Source organism: Scyliorhinus torazame, chromosome 10 (assembly GCF_047496885.1).
Source record: "Scyliorhinus torazame isolate Kashiwa2021f chromosome 10, sScyTor2.1, whole genome shotgun sequence".
NCBI classification, from domain to species: Eukaryota; Metazoa; Chordata; class Chondrichthyes; order Carcharhiniformes; family Scyliorhinidae; genus Scyliorhinus; species Scyliorhinus torazame.
Window position 1 is genome coordinate 33,569,194 of NC_092716.1, and position 14,611 is coordinate 33,583,804.

A 14,611-nucleotide genomic window follows, 5' to 3' on the forward strand; every position below is an offset into this window, starting at 1 on the left:
TTTTAACAGATATAAGTACATCACAACTTTACAAATATTCATTATTTATCAATGGTGTATTTACGCAGCAGGTCACTGTGTTTCCAAATAATCCACAATGCACTCTGTGGTATTTTAAAGGATCGGCTTACAGACAAAGATACCAACACACAAGAACTTTGTTGTAAAGGTGTTTACTCAACAGGCTGTTAGCCCGCCCAAACTGCTGATGACATCATCAGTACATCATGTGATCGGACTCTTAAAGTGACCTTGGGCGGGTTTCTCTCAGCCCGGGGCCGGGCCGGAGAATCCCTGCGACCGCCGCGAATCGTGCCACACCGCCCTGACGCTGGCGATTCTCTGCATAGCGGAGCATCGACGCCATTGGCGCCAGCGTGGTTGGTGCGGCGCCGGTCGGGGGCCCGCTCCACGCGGCCGGCCCGCCGATTCTCGGCCTGGGATGGGCCGAGTGGCCGTCGTAAAAAAAGCCGAGTCCCGCCGGCGCCGTCCACACCTGCTCTTAGCCGGCGGGAAGTCGGCATGGAAGAGTCCAGGGGCGGCCTGTGGGGAGGGGGGGGGGGGGGGAGGGTGGGATCGACCCTGGGGGGGCCTCCGATGTGGCCTGGCCCGCGATCAGGGCCTACCGATCGGCGGGCCGGCCACTCTGGCTGGGGGCCTCCTTTCTTCCGCGCCTGCCCCTGTAGCACTGCGCTATGTTGCGTCAAGGGAGCCACTGCGCATGTGCACGTTGGCGCCGGTGCCACTGTACATGCGCGGATCCCGCGGCGCCCGGTTCACGACAGGATCAGCAACTGTAGCGGCATGAACCGCTCCAGTGCTGTGCTGGCCCCCTGTTGGGGCCAGAATTGCTGATCCTGAGGCCGTGTTGACTCCGTCGAGAAACGCGATGGCGTTTCCCGACGGCGTCAACACTTAGCCTCAGGATCACAGAATCCAGCCCCTTGTTCCAACTAGGAACAAACATGAATCAACAACACTTTCCTCCCCCTTTATATTAGAGGCTCCTTCAATGAAACACAATATTACATTAACAATCAAAATATACATGATGAACCACTAATAAACACAACAGTCAATAAGTTAGACATTCTGGAGGACGGCTATTTTTGTGTGGTTGTGGGCATCGGTGTTTTCGTGTTGACTGGAACCTCTTGCACTTTTGGTTTAGTTTGGATGTTGTCCATAGTTGTCTCAACCAGAATCAATGTTGTTTTTGCAGGTTGCCCCAGTGTTGCAGTGCAATCACCTGGGGTACTGTCTTCCACAGTGCTTCTGGTATTGTCAGATTCTCAGAAATGTCTAGGTGTTCACATGTTGAGTACTACTCTCTGTTGCCTCAGGCTCTGGCAAGCTAGTTCTAGTTGCTAAATGTTGATCAGTGTGTATTCTCCACACTACAACAATGTCCTAAGTTTGAAGAGTGTCGGAGACTGATCCTGTCTTTCCCAAGACAATGGCAGATATCCACTTCTCACTGTTGGTGTAGTTCCTTGCCAATACTTCCTGACCTTTTTGAAAAACACGGCGTTTAGCCCTGTTCTCATGTCGCAAGATCTGATTCGGTTGTTTTTTCAGAGCTTTCACTTCAGAGGCTACGAACTTTCATTCGTACTGCTGAGTGCGGTGCACCCAGAATAGATCTTAGCTGGAGTAAAGTGGAGCTGGCATTCTGCGACTGTTGGAGATCTCCAGCTTCACTCAAGCTCCGTTTTCAGCCTCTTTAGTTCTTGCCCAAGGCTGCCAATCTTTTTTATTTGTTGCCAACCGCTCCCCCCTCCAGCCTGCAAGCCAAAGCTGCCTTCACTGGAATCTCCAGATTGCTTCCTCCAGATTGTGACATGCCTCCATCAGAACGGTGCCTCACCCCTTTCATTCTCACTGCATTCACCCTCATGGTTTTGGTCTTGTTTCTGGAAAGGAACTTCTAACCTCTGCAGTTGAAGCTGTTGCTCCTGAGGATTTTCAAAAGGATTCTTGCCCTTTAAGAACATATCAAAGTTAGCCTTTAAAGTTGGATTGTTCAGCAAAGGTTACGGTAATTCTTCTTGCTGTTAGTATGTTTATTGGACTTCAAACATAAGAACATAAGAACTAGGAGCAGGAGTAGGCCATCTGGCCCCGCGAGCCTGCTCCACCATTCAATGAGATCATGGCTGATCTTTTGTGGACTCAGCTCCACTTTCCGGCCCAAACACCATAACCTTTAATCCATTTATTCTTCAAAAAACTATCCATCTTTAACTGAAAAACATTTAATGAAGGAGCCTCAACTGCTTCACTGGGCAAGGAATTCCATAGATTCACAACCCTTTGGGTGAAGAAGTTCCTCCTAAATTCAGTCCTAAATCTACTTCCCCTTATTTTGAGGCTATGCCCCCTAGTTCTGCTTTCACCCGCCAGTGGAAACAACCTGCCCACACTGCTGTACAGAGTGAAAAAGGAAAGGAATATTGGTGTTGCAGACTGCAGTCTAAACAGCTCCTACTCCTTTCATTTGGTCATCTGGAGAAACTCTCATCCAATCATCCTTCATGGATTTCAGTGCTGGCCCCTTTTGCTTTGTTGTTGCCGCTGTTTACAATCAGCAATCTTTTTATTTTTGTTGATCCTTGACACATGAAGAGAGTCAGCAACTCTTGTCCCAAACTGAATGTCTTTCCAATGAACTCGAGAGTTTCCTTAAGGTCAGGCCATTCGAGATGCTCCTCAATTTCTTGTTCCTCCGTAGTTTGCAATTTACAATGGGAGCATGAAAATGTATTCCTGTCATCGTCGCCAAATTTTTCAATATACTTTTGACCTTCATTTTTGTCGAAGCATTCATATGCATCTTCTTCAAGCTCTTCACCCTTTGTTTCCTGATCCTGAAACACGGGCGCACGAGGTTCAGGCGTTCACCCTCCGGAGCACCTCACACCACAGACTGTCTTCCATTGCCTCCCGCAATCCTCCTCCCACTTGTCTTTAATCCCTTCCATGGATACCCCTCCTTCCCCAGAATCCTTCCGGAAATCACCGATACCACCCCCTTCCCTGTTCCCCCTGCCATTAGTACCTCTTCCAACAACGAGGGGGCCGACGCTAGCGGGAAGCTCTGAACCTCCTTCCTAGCAAATTCCCGGAGCTGCAAGTACCTAAATCCTTCCCCTTGCCCCAGTCTATATTTCTCCCCCAACTCTTCCAACCTCGCAAAACGACCTCCCAAGAACAGGTCTTTTAATAGCCTGACCCCCCCTCTCCTCCCATCTCCGAAACCTCCCGGTGAGCTTTCCTGGGTCAAACCTATGGTTCTCCCTAATCGGCATCTCCCTTGACCCCGCCCCCAGCTTAAAGTGCTGCCTCAACTGCCTCCAAATCTTCTGGGTTGCCACCACCACCGGACTCACAGAGTATTTACCCGGGGCCATCGGGGCAGAGCTTTTGCCAACGCCCTCAACCCCAACCCCCTGCACAAACTCGCCTTCATTCTAACCCACTGGGACCCCCCCCCCCCCCCCCCAAAACCCCCCAACCCAACTCCTCACCTTTCCGGCATTTGCCGCCCAATAGTAATATAATAAATTCGGGAGGCCCAGCCCCCCTGCCTGCCTGCTGCTCTCTCTGCAGAACTACCTTTCTAACCCTGGCTACCTTCCCCCCTCCAAAATAAATGAGGTGATCAGCTTTTCCACTTCTTTGAAAAACGCTTTCGGCAAAAAGACTGGCAAATCCTTGGCAAATCCACTTTCACCCTCCCACCAAGCTAGTAAAATTGTACTTATGGAGCACCCCCCCCCACCCCCCCAGTCCCACGCCACCTGCACTCCCAAATACCCAAAGTGGGTTGCCACCCTGTGCCAAGTTTTCACATTGATGGCAATTTCGAACGGGTTCCAGCCAACACTTTATGGATCTTAGTGCTCGAGCTTAATTGTTGTGCGACCTTAACTGCTAGTTCCATTGAGCTTGTGATTTCTAAAGCCTTCTTTAGGTCAAAGTTGCTTTCTGTTAACAGCCTTTTCTGGATAGCTTTGCTCCTTACCCTACTCACAACTCTGCCTCTAATGGTGCCGTTCAAAACATCTCCAAATTCACATCTAACTACTTTAAAGTCGCTATGACTGATTCACCTTCTTGCTGGTTATGTTTGTGGAACCTGAACCACTTATGACGACCAAGGGTTTAGGTGAGAATTGGCCCTGCAATATCTCCACTATTTCACCATAGATTTTCATGCCTGGTTTTTCTGGTTGCTCCAGACTTTGCAGAAGGTCATCGTGCTCAGTAAGGTTTTTTTTTTAAATATATTTTATTAAAGTTTTTCGATCAAAAAGAATGTTCCATTTTTACAACTTCGTAACAAAATGTACATTGACCGTTATTTAAACAATATATTAAACTAGCAGCAAGTGCAGAAAAAGAACAAGAAAAGAGAGATAATAATACTGAAAAAATAAATATAAACAACTAGGATGGAAAGAAAAAAAAAAGAAACCCAAAAAACCCCAAACACCGAATACCCCCCCCACCCCCCCCCCACCCCACCCGCCCCCCCACCCTCCCCCACTCCCTCCTGGGTTGCTGCTGCTGTCTTTCCTGTTTTCCCTTATCGCTCTGCGAGATAGTCAAGGAACGGTTGCCACCGCCTGGTGAACCCTTGAGCCGAACCTCTTAGTGCGTATTTTATTCGCTCCAATTTTATAAACCCTGCCATGTCGTTTATCCAGGCCTCCACGCCCGGGGGTTTGGCTTCTTTCCACATAAGTAGAATCCTTCGCTGGGCTACTAGGGATGCAAAGGCCAAAACATCGGCCTCTCTCGCCTCCTGCACTCCCGGCTCTTCTGCAACCCCAAATATAGCTAACCCCCAGCTCGGTTCGACCCGGACCCCCCACCACCTTTGAGATCACTCTTCCCACACCCACCCAGAACCCATGCAATACCGGACATGACCAAAACATGTGAGTGTGGTTCGCCGGGCTTCCCGCGCACCTGCCGCATGTGGTAGTATGCATTAGGGGTCATGTGGGACTGTGAAGCCATGATGTCATTGGCTGACAGATCCCGGGTCCTGGTTGGACGTTAACCTCTAGCTCCGCCCTGAAGGCGGAGTATAAGTACCTGGAGTCCTCCCCCGCAGGCAGTCTACTACTGAACTGCGGGGGAAACAGTCACGCTTAATAAAGCCTCATCGACTTCACTCTATTCGTCTCTCGGAGTCTTTGTGCGCTACAATTTATTAAGCGTGACTAAAAAGGACTATGGAGCTCAGGATCATCCCGGAATGCCTGAGGATCAGCCCCCACGCAGTGAATGTGGCAGCAGCTTTCAAGCACTGGCAGACTTGTTTTGAGGCCTATCTCAGAACGGCCACCGGCCGGGTCACAGAAGACCAAAAACTACAGGTCCTGCACTCGAGGTTAAGCACGGAGATTTTCTCTTTCATCGAAGACGCAGAGGATTTCCAGACGGCGTTCGCAGCACTAAAAAGTCTCTATGTCCGCCCAGTAAACCAGATCTACGCTCGCTATCAACTCGCAACGAGACGGACATGTTAATGCGCGATGCTTTTGTGGCAGGTATGAACTCCTCCCAAATCCGCCAAAGACTTCTAGAAAAAGAGTCGCTAGGACTCTCAGAGGCACGGGCCCTAGCAGCCTCCCTAGACGTGGCCGCGCGAAATACCCGCGCCTACGGCCCCGACCGCGCGGCAGCTCATTGGGCTCCGTACGTACCCGTCGCGACAAACCCACCCCCCCCCCGGACACCCCACAGGCTTGCGCGGTCCAAACGCCAAGTCGCACCGGGGGCGCCCGCTGCTATTTCTGCGGCCAGGCGAAACACCCCCGGCAGCGCTGCCCGGCCCACGCAGCGATCTGCAAGAGCTGCGGGAAAAAGGGCCATTTCGCGGTTGTGTGCCGGTCCCGCGAGGTCGCCGCTGTCCCGGGAGAACAGGGAGCCCTGCACGCCGCTTACGCTCCCCAACCCCCCCTGCGCCCCATGTACGACCCGCAGGCGCAGCCACTCTGGGTCCCGACCACCGCGGTCCCGGGAGAACAGGGAGCCCTGCACGCCGCTTACGCTCCCCAACCCCCCCCCCCGCGCCCCATGTATGACCCGCCGGCGCTACCACTTTGGGTCCCGACCACCGCTCTCCCCGGAGAAGAGGGAGTTCTGCGTGGCTCTAACGCCCCCCAAACCCACCCCCCGCACCCCACGTATGACCCGCCGGCGCTACCAATTTGGGTCCCGACCACCGCTGTCCCTAGAGAGGAGGGAGCCCCGCGCGTTCCAAACGCTCCCCAACCCCCCCAGCGCCCCATGTGCGACCCGCAGGCGCAGCCATTTTGGGTCCCGGCCACCACGAGGGGAGGAAGGGCACCGCCATCTTGGACCACACCAGACCTGTACGACGCATGGGGGCGGCCATTTTCTCCACCCCCGCCGCCATCTTGTGACCCCCCCAGCCATGTGCGATGCATGGAGGCAGCCATTCTGTTCACCCCCGACGCCATCTTGGGCGGCAACAATGGACCCCAGTGTCGACGGCTCCACGGGGTTCGAAGAAGACGCTCAACTACTACAACCACGTCTCGCTTCAATAACGCTGGACCAAGCTCGACCCCGGACACTCCAGACGACGACGACAACGGTGCTGATAAACGGGCACGAGACACCATGCCTAGTCGACTCCGGGAGCACGGAGAGCTTTATCCACCCCGACACGGTAAGACGCTGTTCTTTGACCACCCATCCCAGCGCACAAAAGATTTCCCTAGCTGCAGGATCCCACTCCGTACAGATCAAAGGCTTCTGCATAGTTACCCTAACGGTGCAGGGGAGGGAGTTCAAAAACTACAGGCTCTACGTCCTTCCCCAACTCTGCGCCCCCACATTACTGGGATTAGACTTTCAGTGCAACCTACAGAGCCTTACCTTCAAATTCGGCGGCCCAATACCCCCATTCACTATCTGCGGCCTCGCAACCCTCAAGGTGCAACCCCCGTCCTTGTTTGCAAACCTCACCCCGGATTGCAAACCCGTCGCCACTAGGAGCAGACGGTACAGCGCACAGGACCGGACCTTCATTCGGTCCGAAGTCCAGCGGCTACTAAAGGGAGGCATAATCCAGGCCAGCAATAGTCCCTGGAGAGCACAGGTGGTAGTAGTAAAGACAGGGGAGAAGCAAAGGATGGTCATAGACTATAGCCAGACCATCAACAGGTACACACAACTAGACGCGTACCCTCTCCCCCGCATATCCGACATGGTCAATCGGATTGCCCTATATAAAGTCTTCTCCACCGTGGACCTCAAGTCCGCCTACCATCAGCTCCCCATCCGCCCAAGTGACCGCAAGTACACAGCCTTTGAGGCAGACGGGCGATTATACCATTTCCTAAGGGTCCCATTTGGCGTCACAAACGGGGTCTCGGTCTTCCAACGAGAGATGGACCGAATGGTTGATCAACACGGGTTGCGGGCCACGTTCCCGTATCTCAACAATGTAACCATCTGCGGCCACGACCAGCAGGACCACGACGCCAACCTCCAAAAATTCCTCCAGACCGCTAAAGCCTTGAACCTCACGTACAACGAGGACAAGTGCGTTTTTAGCATCAATCGGCTAGCCATCCTGGGCTACGTAGTGCGCAATGGGATAATAGGCCCCGACCCCGAACGTATGCGCGCCCTCATGGAATTTCCCCTCCCGCACTGCTCAAAAGCCCTGAAACGCTGCCTGGGTTTTTTTTCATACTACGCCCAGTGGGTCCCCCAGTACGCAGACAAGGCCCACCCCCTAATACAGACCACGACCTTCCCTCTGTCGTCAGAGGCTTGCCAGGCCTTCAGCCGCATCAAAGCGGATATCGCAAAGGCCACGATGCGCGCCATCGACGAGTCCCTCCCCTTCCAGGTCGAGAGCGACGCCTCCGACGTAGCTCTAGCGGCCACCCTTAACCAAGCGGGCAGACCCGTGGCCGTTTTCTCCCGAACCCTCCACGCTTCAGAAATCCGCCACTCCTCAGTGGAAAAGGAAGCCCAAGCCATAGTGGAACTGTGCGACATTGGAGGCATTACCTGGCCGGCAGGAGATTCACTCTCCTCACGGACCAACGGTCGGTAGCCTTCATGTTCGATAATGCACAGCGGGGCAAAATCAAAAACGACAAGATCTTAAGGTGGAGGATCGAGCTCTCCACCTTCAACTACGAGATCTTGTATCGTCCCGGAAAGCTGAACGAGCCGTCCGATGCCCTATCCCACGGCACATGTGCCAACGCACAAATTAACCGCCTCCAAACCCTCCACGAGGACCTCTGCCACCCGGGGGTCACTCGGTTTTACCACTTTATCAAGTCCCGCAACCTCCCATACTCCTTAGAGGAGGTCCGTACAGTCACAAGGAACTGCCACATCTGCGCAGAGTTCAAACCGCATTTTTTCAGGCCGGATGTTGCGCACCTGATTAAGGCTTCCCGCCCCTTTGAACGCCTTAGTCTGGATTTCAAAGGACCCCTCCCCTCCACCGACCGCAACATATACTTCCTTAATGTGGTGGACGAGTACTCCCGCTTCCCATTCGCCATCCCCTGTTCTGACATGACCGCGGCCACAGTCATTAAAGCCCTGAACACCATATTCACACTGTTCGGTTGCCCCGCATACGTCCACAGCGACAGGGGGTCCTCCTTCATGAGTGACGAGCTGCGCCAGTTCCTGCTCAGCAACGGGATAGCCTCGAGCAGGACGGCCAGCTACAACCCCCGGGGGAACGGGCAAGTAGAGAGGGAGAACGGCACGTTCTGGAAGACCGTCCTACTGGCCCTACGGTCCAGGGACCTCCCAGTTTCACGGTGGCAGGAGGTCCTTCTGGACGCCCTCCACTCCATCCGGTCACTACTGTGTACTAGCACTAACCAAACCCCTCATGAGCGCCTCCTTGTCTTCCCCAGGAAGTCCTCCTCTGGAACGTCGCTGCCGACCTGGCTGGCGGCCCCAGGACCCATCTTGCTCCGAAAGCACGTGCGGGCGCACAAGTCGGACCCGTTGGTCGAAAGGGTTCACCTCCTTCACGCGAACCCGCAGTACGCTTACGTGGAGTACCCCGACGGCCGACAGGACACGGTCTCTCTGCGAGATCTGGCGCCCGCCGGCAACACACACACAGCCCCTCGACACCAATCACCCAACCCCCCCCCCTTCCTGCCACCGCCGCACCCCGTGACCGCCCCCTTCCCAGGAGGATCAGTCCTCCTCCCAGGCCCGACCAGGAATGAAGCCCAAGCTGAAACCGTAAGGCTCCCGGAGAAGACAACACCGGAACAAGCACCACCACCACCACCGGGGCCGAGGCGATCGACACGGACGACCAGACCGCCCGACCGACTCGTGGCGTCGATCTAACAGTACAATGTGGACTTTTAACGAGAACATTTTGTCTATTCCTTACGATTACTGTAAATAGTTTGAAACAAAAAAAAAACCTTGTACATACTGTTATAACATGTGAAAGTTTTCCTCCCAGGACCAGCCTTGTAAACCCTTACCACCATGCGAAGCATATCCTCCACTCCAAAAAATCTACTCAGCCTTGCTCCCGTCATATGCGCCCTGTGTAGAACCTTGAATTGGATCAGGCTAAGCCTGGCACATGAGGACGAGGAATTTACACTACTTAGGGCATCTGCCCACAGCACCTCCTCAATCTCTTCCCCCAGCTCCTCCTCCCATTTACCCTTCAGCTCCTCTACCATCGTCTCCTCCTCGTCTCTCATTTCCCTGTATATATCGGACACTTTACCTTCACCGACCCATGCCCCCGAAATCACTCTGTCCTGGATCCCTTGCGCCGGGAGCTGCGGAAATTCCCTCACCTGTTGCCTCGCAAATGCCCTCACTTGCATATATCGGAAGGCATTCCCAGGTGGCAACCCGTATTTTTCTACCAATGCTCCCAAACTCGCGAACGTCCCGTCCAAGAACAAGTCCTTCAACTTCCCAATTCCTGCTCGCTGCCAAGATTGGAATCCCCCATCTATCCTCCCCGGGACAAACCTGTGATTGTTCCTTATCGGGGACCACACCGAGGCACCCGTCACTCCCCTATGTCGTCTCCACTGCCCCCAAATCTTCAAAGTCGCCACAACTACTGGGTTTGTGGTGTATTTTTTCGGGGGGAACGGTAACGGCGCCGTCGCCAGTTCTTTTAAACTTGTTCCCTTACAGGACGCCATCTCCAGCCTTTTCCACGCCGCCCCTTCTTCTTCCCTCATCCACTTACATATCATGGACATGTTGGCGGCCCAATAATAGTCACTCAGACTCGGCAGTGCCAGTCCCCCTCTGTCCCTACTGCGCTGCAGGAACCCCCTCTTTACCCTCGGGGTCTTTCCAGCCCACACAAAGCTCATAATACTCCTGTCCACTTTCTTGAAAAAGGCCATTGTAATCAGTATGGGGAGGCACTGAAACACGAAAAGAAACCTCAGGAGGACCACCATTTTAACCGCCTGTACTCTGCCCGCCAATGACAGGGGCACCATGTCCCACCTCTTAAAGTCCTCCTCCATCTGCCCTACCAGTCGCGTCAAGTTAAGTTTATGCAAGGTTCCCCAGTTCCTGGCCACCTGGATCCCTAGATATCGAAAATCCCTTGCTACTCTCCTCAGTGGCAGATCGTCTATCCCCTTGCCCTGTTCCCCGGGGTGCATCACAAAAAGTTCACTCTTTCCCATATTCAATTTATATCCCGAGAACTCTCCAAACTCCCTGAGTGTCTGCATTATCTCTGGCATCCCCTCCACTGGGTCCGCCACATATAGCAGCAAATCATTCGCATATAATGACACCCGATGTTCCTCTCCTCCTCTGAGCAACCCCTCCACTTCTTAGAGCCCCTCAGCGCTATGGCCAATGGCTCGATTGCCAACGCGAACAGTAACGGGGACAGGGGGCACCCCTGTCTTGTGCCCCTATGTAATCGGAAATAGTCGGATCGTTGCCCGTTTGTAACCACGCTTGCCACCGGGGCCCCGTACAGGAGCTGAATCCATCTGATGAACGTCTCTCCAAATCCAAATCTCTTCAGTACCTCCCACAGGTAGTCCCACTCCACTCTATCAAATGCCTTCTCTGCTTCCATCGCCACCACTATCTCCGCCTCCCCCTCCGGTGGGGGAATCATCATCACCCCCAGCAACCTTCGTATATTGGCATTCAATTGCCTCCCTTTAACAAACCCTGTCTGGTCGTCATGTACTACCCCTGGGGCACAGTCCTCTATCCTTGTCGCCATCACTTTGGCTAGTAACTTGGCATCTACATTTAGGAGGGAGATGGGCCTGTATGACCCGCACTGCAGCGGGTCTTTGTCTCATTTCAGGATCAACGATATTGTCGCCTCCGACATTGTCGGGGGTAGTGTCCCCCTTTCCTTAGCCTCATTGAAGGTTCTCGTCAGGAGTGGGGCCAGTAGGTCCACATATTTCCTGTAAAATTCCACCGGGAACCCATCTGGTCCCGGGGCCTTTCCTGCCTGCATGTTCCCAATTCCTTTAATCACCTCCTCCACTTTAATCTGCGCTCCCAAACCTGCCACCTCCTGTGCCACCAATGTGGGGCGTGATCTGAAACGGCTATAGCCGAATATTCTGTTCCTACCACTTTCGGGATCAGCGCCCTTCCTAGGACAAAAAAGTCTATCCGGGAGTATACTTTATGGACGTGGGAGAAGAAGGAAAACTCTTTACTCCTCGGTCTAGCAAATCTCCAGGGATCTACTCCTCCCATCTGCTCCATAAACCCCTTAAGCACCTTGGCCGCTGCCGGCCTCCGCCCGGTCCTAGATCTGGACCGGTCCAGCCCTGGGTCCAGCACCGTGTTGAAGTCCACCCACATTACCAAATTTCCCATCTCTAGGTCCGGGATGCGCCCCAACATACGCTTCATAAAACCCGCGTCATCCCAGTTCGGGGCGTATACGTTCACCAGCACCACCGCCTCACCTTGCAATCTGCCACTCACCATCACGTACCTGCCCCCACTGTCCACCACTATGGTCTTAGCCTCAAATGATACCCGTTTCCCCACCAGTATTGCCACCCCTCTATTTTAGGTATCTAAGCCTGAGTGGAATACCTGTCCCACCCATCCTTTCCTTAATCTGACCTGATCCGCCAATTTCAGGTGCGTCTCCTGAAGCATAACCACATTCGCCTTCAGTCTCTTTAGGTGCGCAAATACCCTTGCCCTCTTAATCGGCCCATTCAGCCCTCTCACGTTCCACGTGATCGACCGAGTTGGGGGGCCCTTTACCCCCCCCCCCCCCCCCCCCCGCATCGTCGACTAGCCATCCCCTTTTTTAAACCAGCTCCTCACCTGGGTCCCACGCACCCGTTTGTCCCCCAGACGGCGCCCTCCCGTCCCGACCATCCCGTCCCGTATCAGCTCCCCCTTACCCTCAGCAGCAGCAACCCAGTTAGTCGTGTCCCCCCCCCCCCAGATTCTCTTCTAGCTTGATTGCTACCCCATATTGCTTCCGGGAGTCAGCAAACTCTGGCTGACCTCGGCTTCCCCCGTTTACCCTTGGCCTCCCTGCGTGCGAGGCCCCCTTCCTTCCTGCGCCCACTTTTCCCGCCGCAATTTCCATAGCGCGGGAAAAAACCCCGTGCTTCCCTCTCGGCCCCGCCCCTAGTGGCGCAGCTCCCTCTCCCCTTCCCTGTCCCCTTCCCCACCGGCGCCCACATTTCTTCGTGTCCCGGGGGGGTGGGGGGGTGGGGGGGGGGGAATTCTCCCGTCTAACATTTTTACAGATAAACTCTCCCCCCCTCCCCCCTTTGCATTTCTTTGCCACCACCTCGCTACTTCTTTCCAAACATCAATTCCTCAAATCTAGTCCAACTTCTCTTCTTGAATAAATGTCCACACCTCCTCTGCTGTCTCAAAGTAGTGGTGTTTGCCCTGGTGTGTAACCCACAGTCTTGCCGGCTGCAGCATTCCAAATTTTACTTTCTTCCTGTGGAGCACCGCCTTGGCCCGATTGAAACTCACCCTCCTTCTCGCCACCTCCGCACTCCAATCTTGATACACGCGGATCAACGCATTCTCCCACCTGCTACTCCGTGTCTTCTTAGCCCATCTCAGGACCATCTCCCTGTCCTTGTAGCGGTGGAACCTCACCATTATTGCTCGCGGTACTTCCCCTGCCTTTGGTCTTCTCACGAGGACCCAGTATGCTCCCTCCACTTCCAGGGGGCCCGTCGGGGCCTCAGCTCCCATTAAAGTATGGAGCATCGTACTCCCATACGCCCCAACATCAGCTCCCTCTGTCCCTTTGGGAAGACCCAAAATCCTTAGATTCTTCCTCCTCAAGCTATTTTCCAGGGCTTCCAGCCTTTCTATGCACCTCTTATGTAGTGCCTCGTGCGTCTCCGTCTTCACCACCAAGCCCTGTATCTCGTCTTCATTCTCGGCTGCCTTTGCCTTCACTCCACGGAGCTCCATCGCCTGGGTCTTTTGCGTCTCCTTCAATCCCTCAATCGCCAGCAACATCGGCGCCAGCACCTCCTTCTTGAGCTCCTCCACACATCGTCGGAGGAACTCCTGCTGTTCCGGGCCCCATACCATCTGGGCTCCCTCAGCCGCCATCTTGCTTCTCCCGTCTCTTCTCTGCCGTTGCTCCAGAGGATCCTCCGCAATCTGGCCACTACTATCGCTTCATTCCATCCACACCCGGGGGGACTCCTTCCTTTGTCGCCTCACACTGGGTTTGGCCGTTGGGGCTCCCGATAAGAGCCCAAAAGTCCGTTGCAACGGGAGGTGCCGAAACATGCGGCTTAGCTGGTCATCGCCGCAACCGGAAACCTCGTGCTCAGTAAGGTTGGGATTACTACGTCCGCTGCAATTGCGATCGCCTGTCCAAAGTGTTTGACTCTTTCAGTATATGAGCTCCAGCACTCGGTGCTTTCATCATATGGTCCCATGGTGCCAAAAACCCCTACCATTTTTAGTATGGGAGGTCTTGCATAAACACAAATGTGCCAAGAAGTGTTTAGCACAACCTCATTCCCATGAATGAGCAAAATAAACACTGCAGCCCTCACTCAGTTTTGTTCTGAAGTGACAGCATAGATTTCATGGTCAAGTAAGATTTGAACTCACATCGTCGTCTCAGAAGGAAGAGTGTTACAGGCTGACACCACAGTTAATGCAATTCCACAGAATAGGGAAACCATTTTAATAGAATAACAGAACATAAATAGGCTGGACAATCTTTCTGTTGCGATTAACTGCTAGTACCTGAAACGTTTGAGATCCACCTCCGTTGCCACTCGAAAGGCTTTGTCCAAGAGACAGTCTCCTACATCAATCGCTAACCAGGAGTTACACAGGAAACACCATCGTTGATCTGTTTCAAAGTCAAGCACTGTTATACGATTCACATACCTGGAAAGTAAATCAAATAGCAACATTTAGATTCACATATGTCTAAGTAGCAATTATCTTTCAGATCGAAAAATTAAAATCTGCAAAACAAAATCCATAGACCCTGGACGGGATTCTCCGACCCCCCCGCCGGGTCGGAGAATCGCCGGGGGGGGGGGCGTGAATTCGGCCCCCTCCGGTC

General features: G+C 53.7%; 1 protein-coding gene across 1 annotated transcript in view; it reads right to left on the bottom strand.

Annotated features, from left to right (window-relative positions):
• The window catches only part of LOC140430450 (polycystin-1-like protein 2), a 228,784-nt gene that overhangs the window by 78,556 nt on the left and 135,617 nt on the right, over nt 1-14,611 (bottom strand). Inside the window, exon 27 of the mRNA XM_072517932.1 lies at nt 14,284-14,430. Coding sequence (XP_072374033.1) covers nt 14,284-14,430 — 147 coding nt within the window. The remainder of the gene's footprint in view (nt 1-14,283; nt 14,431-14,611) is intronic.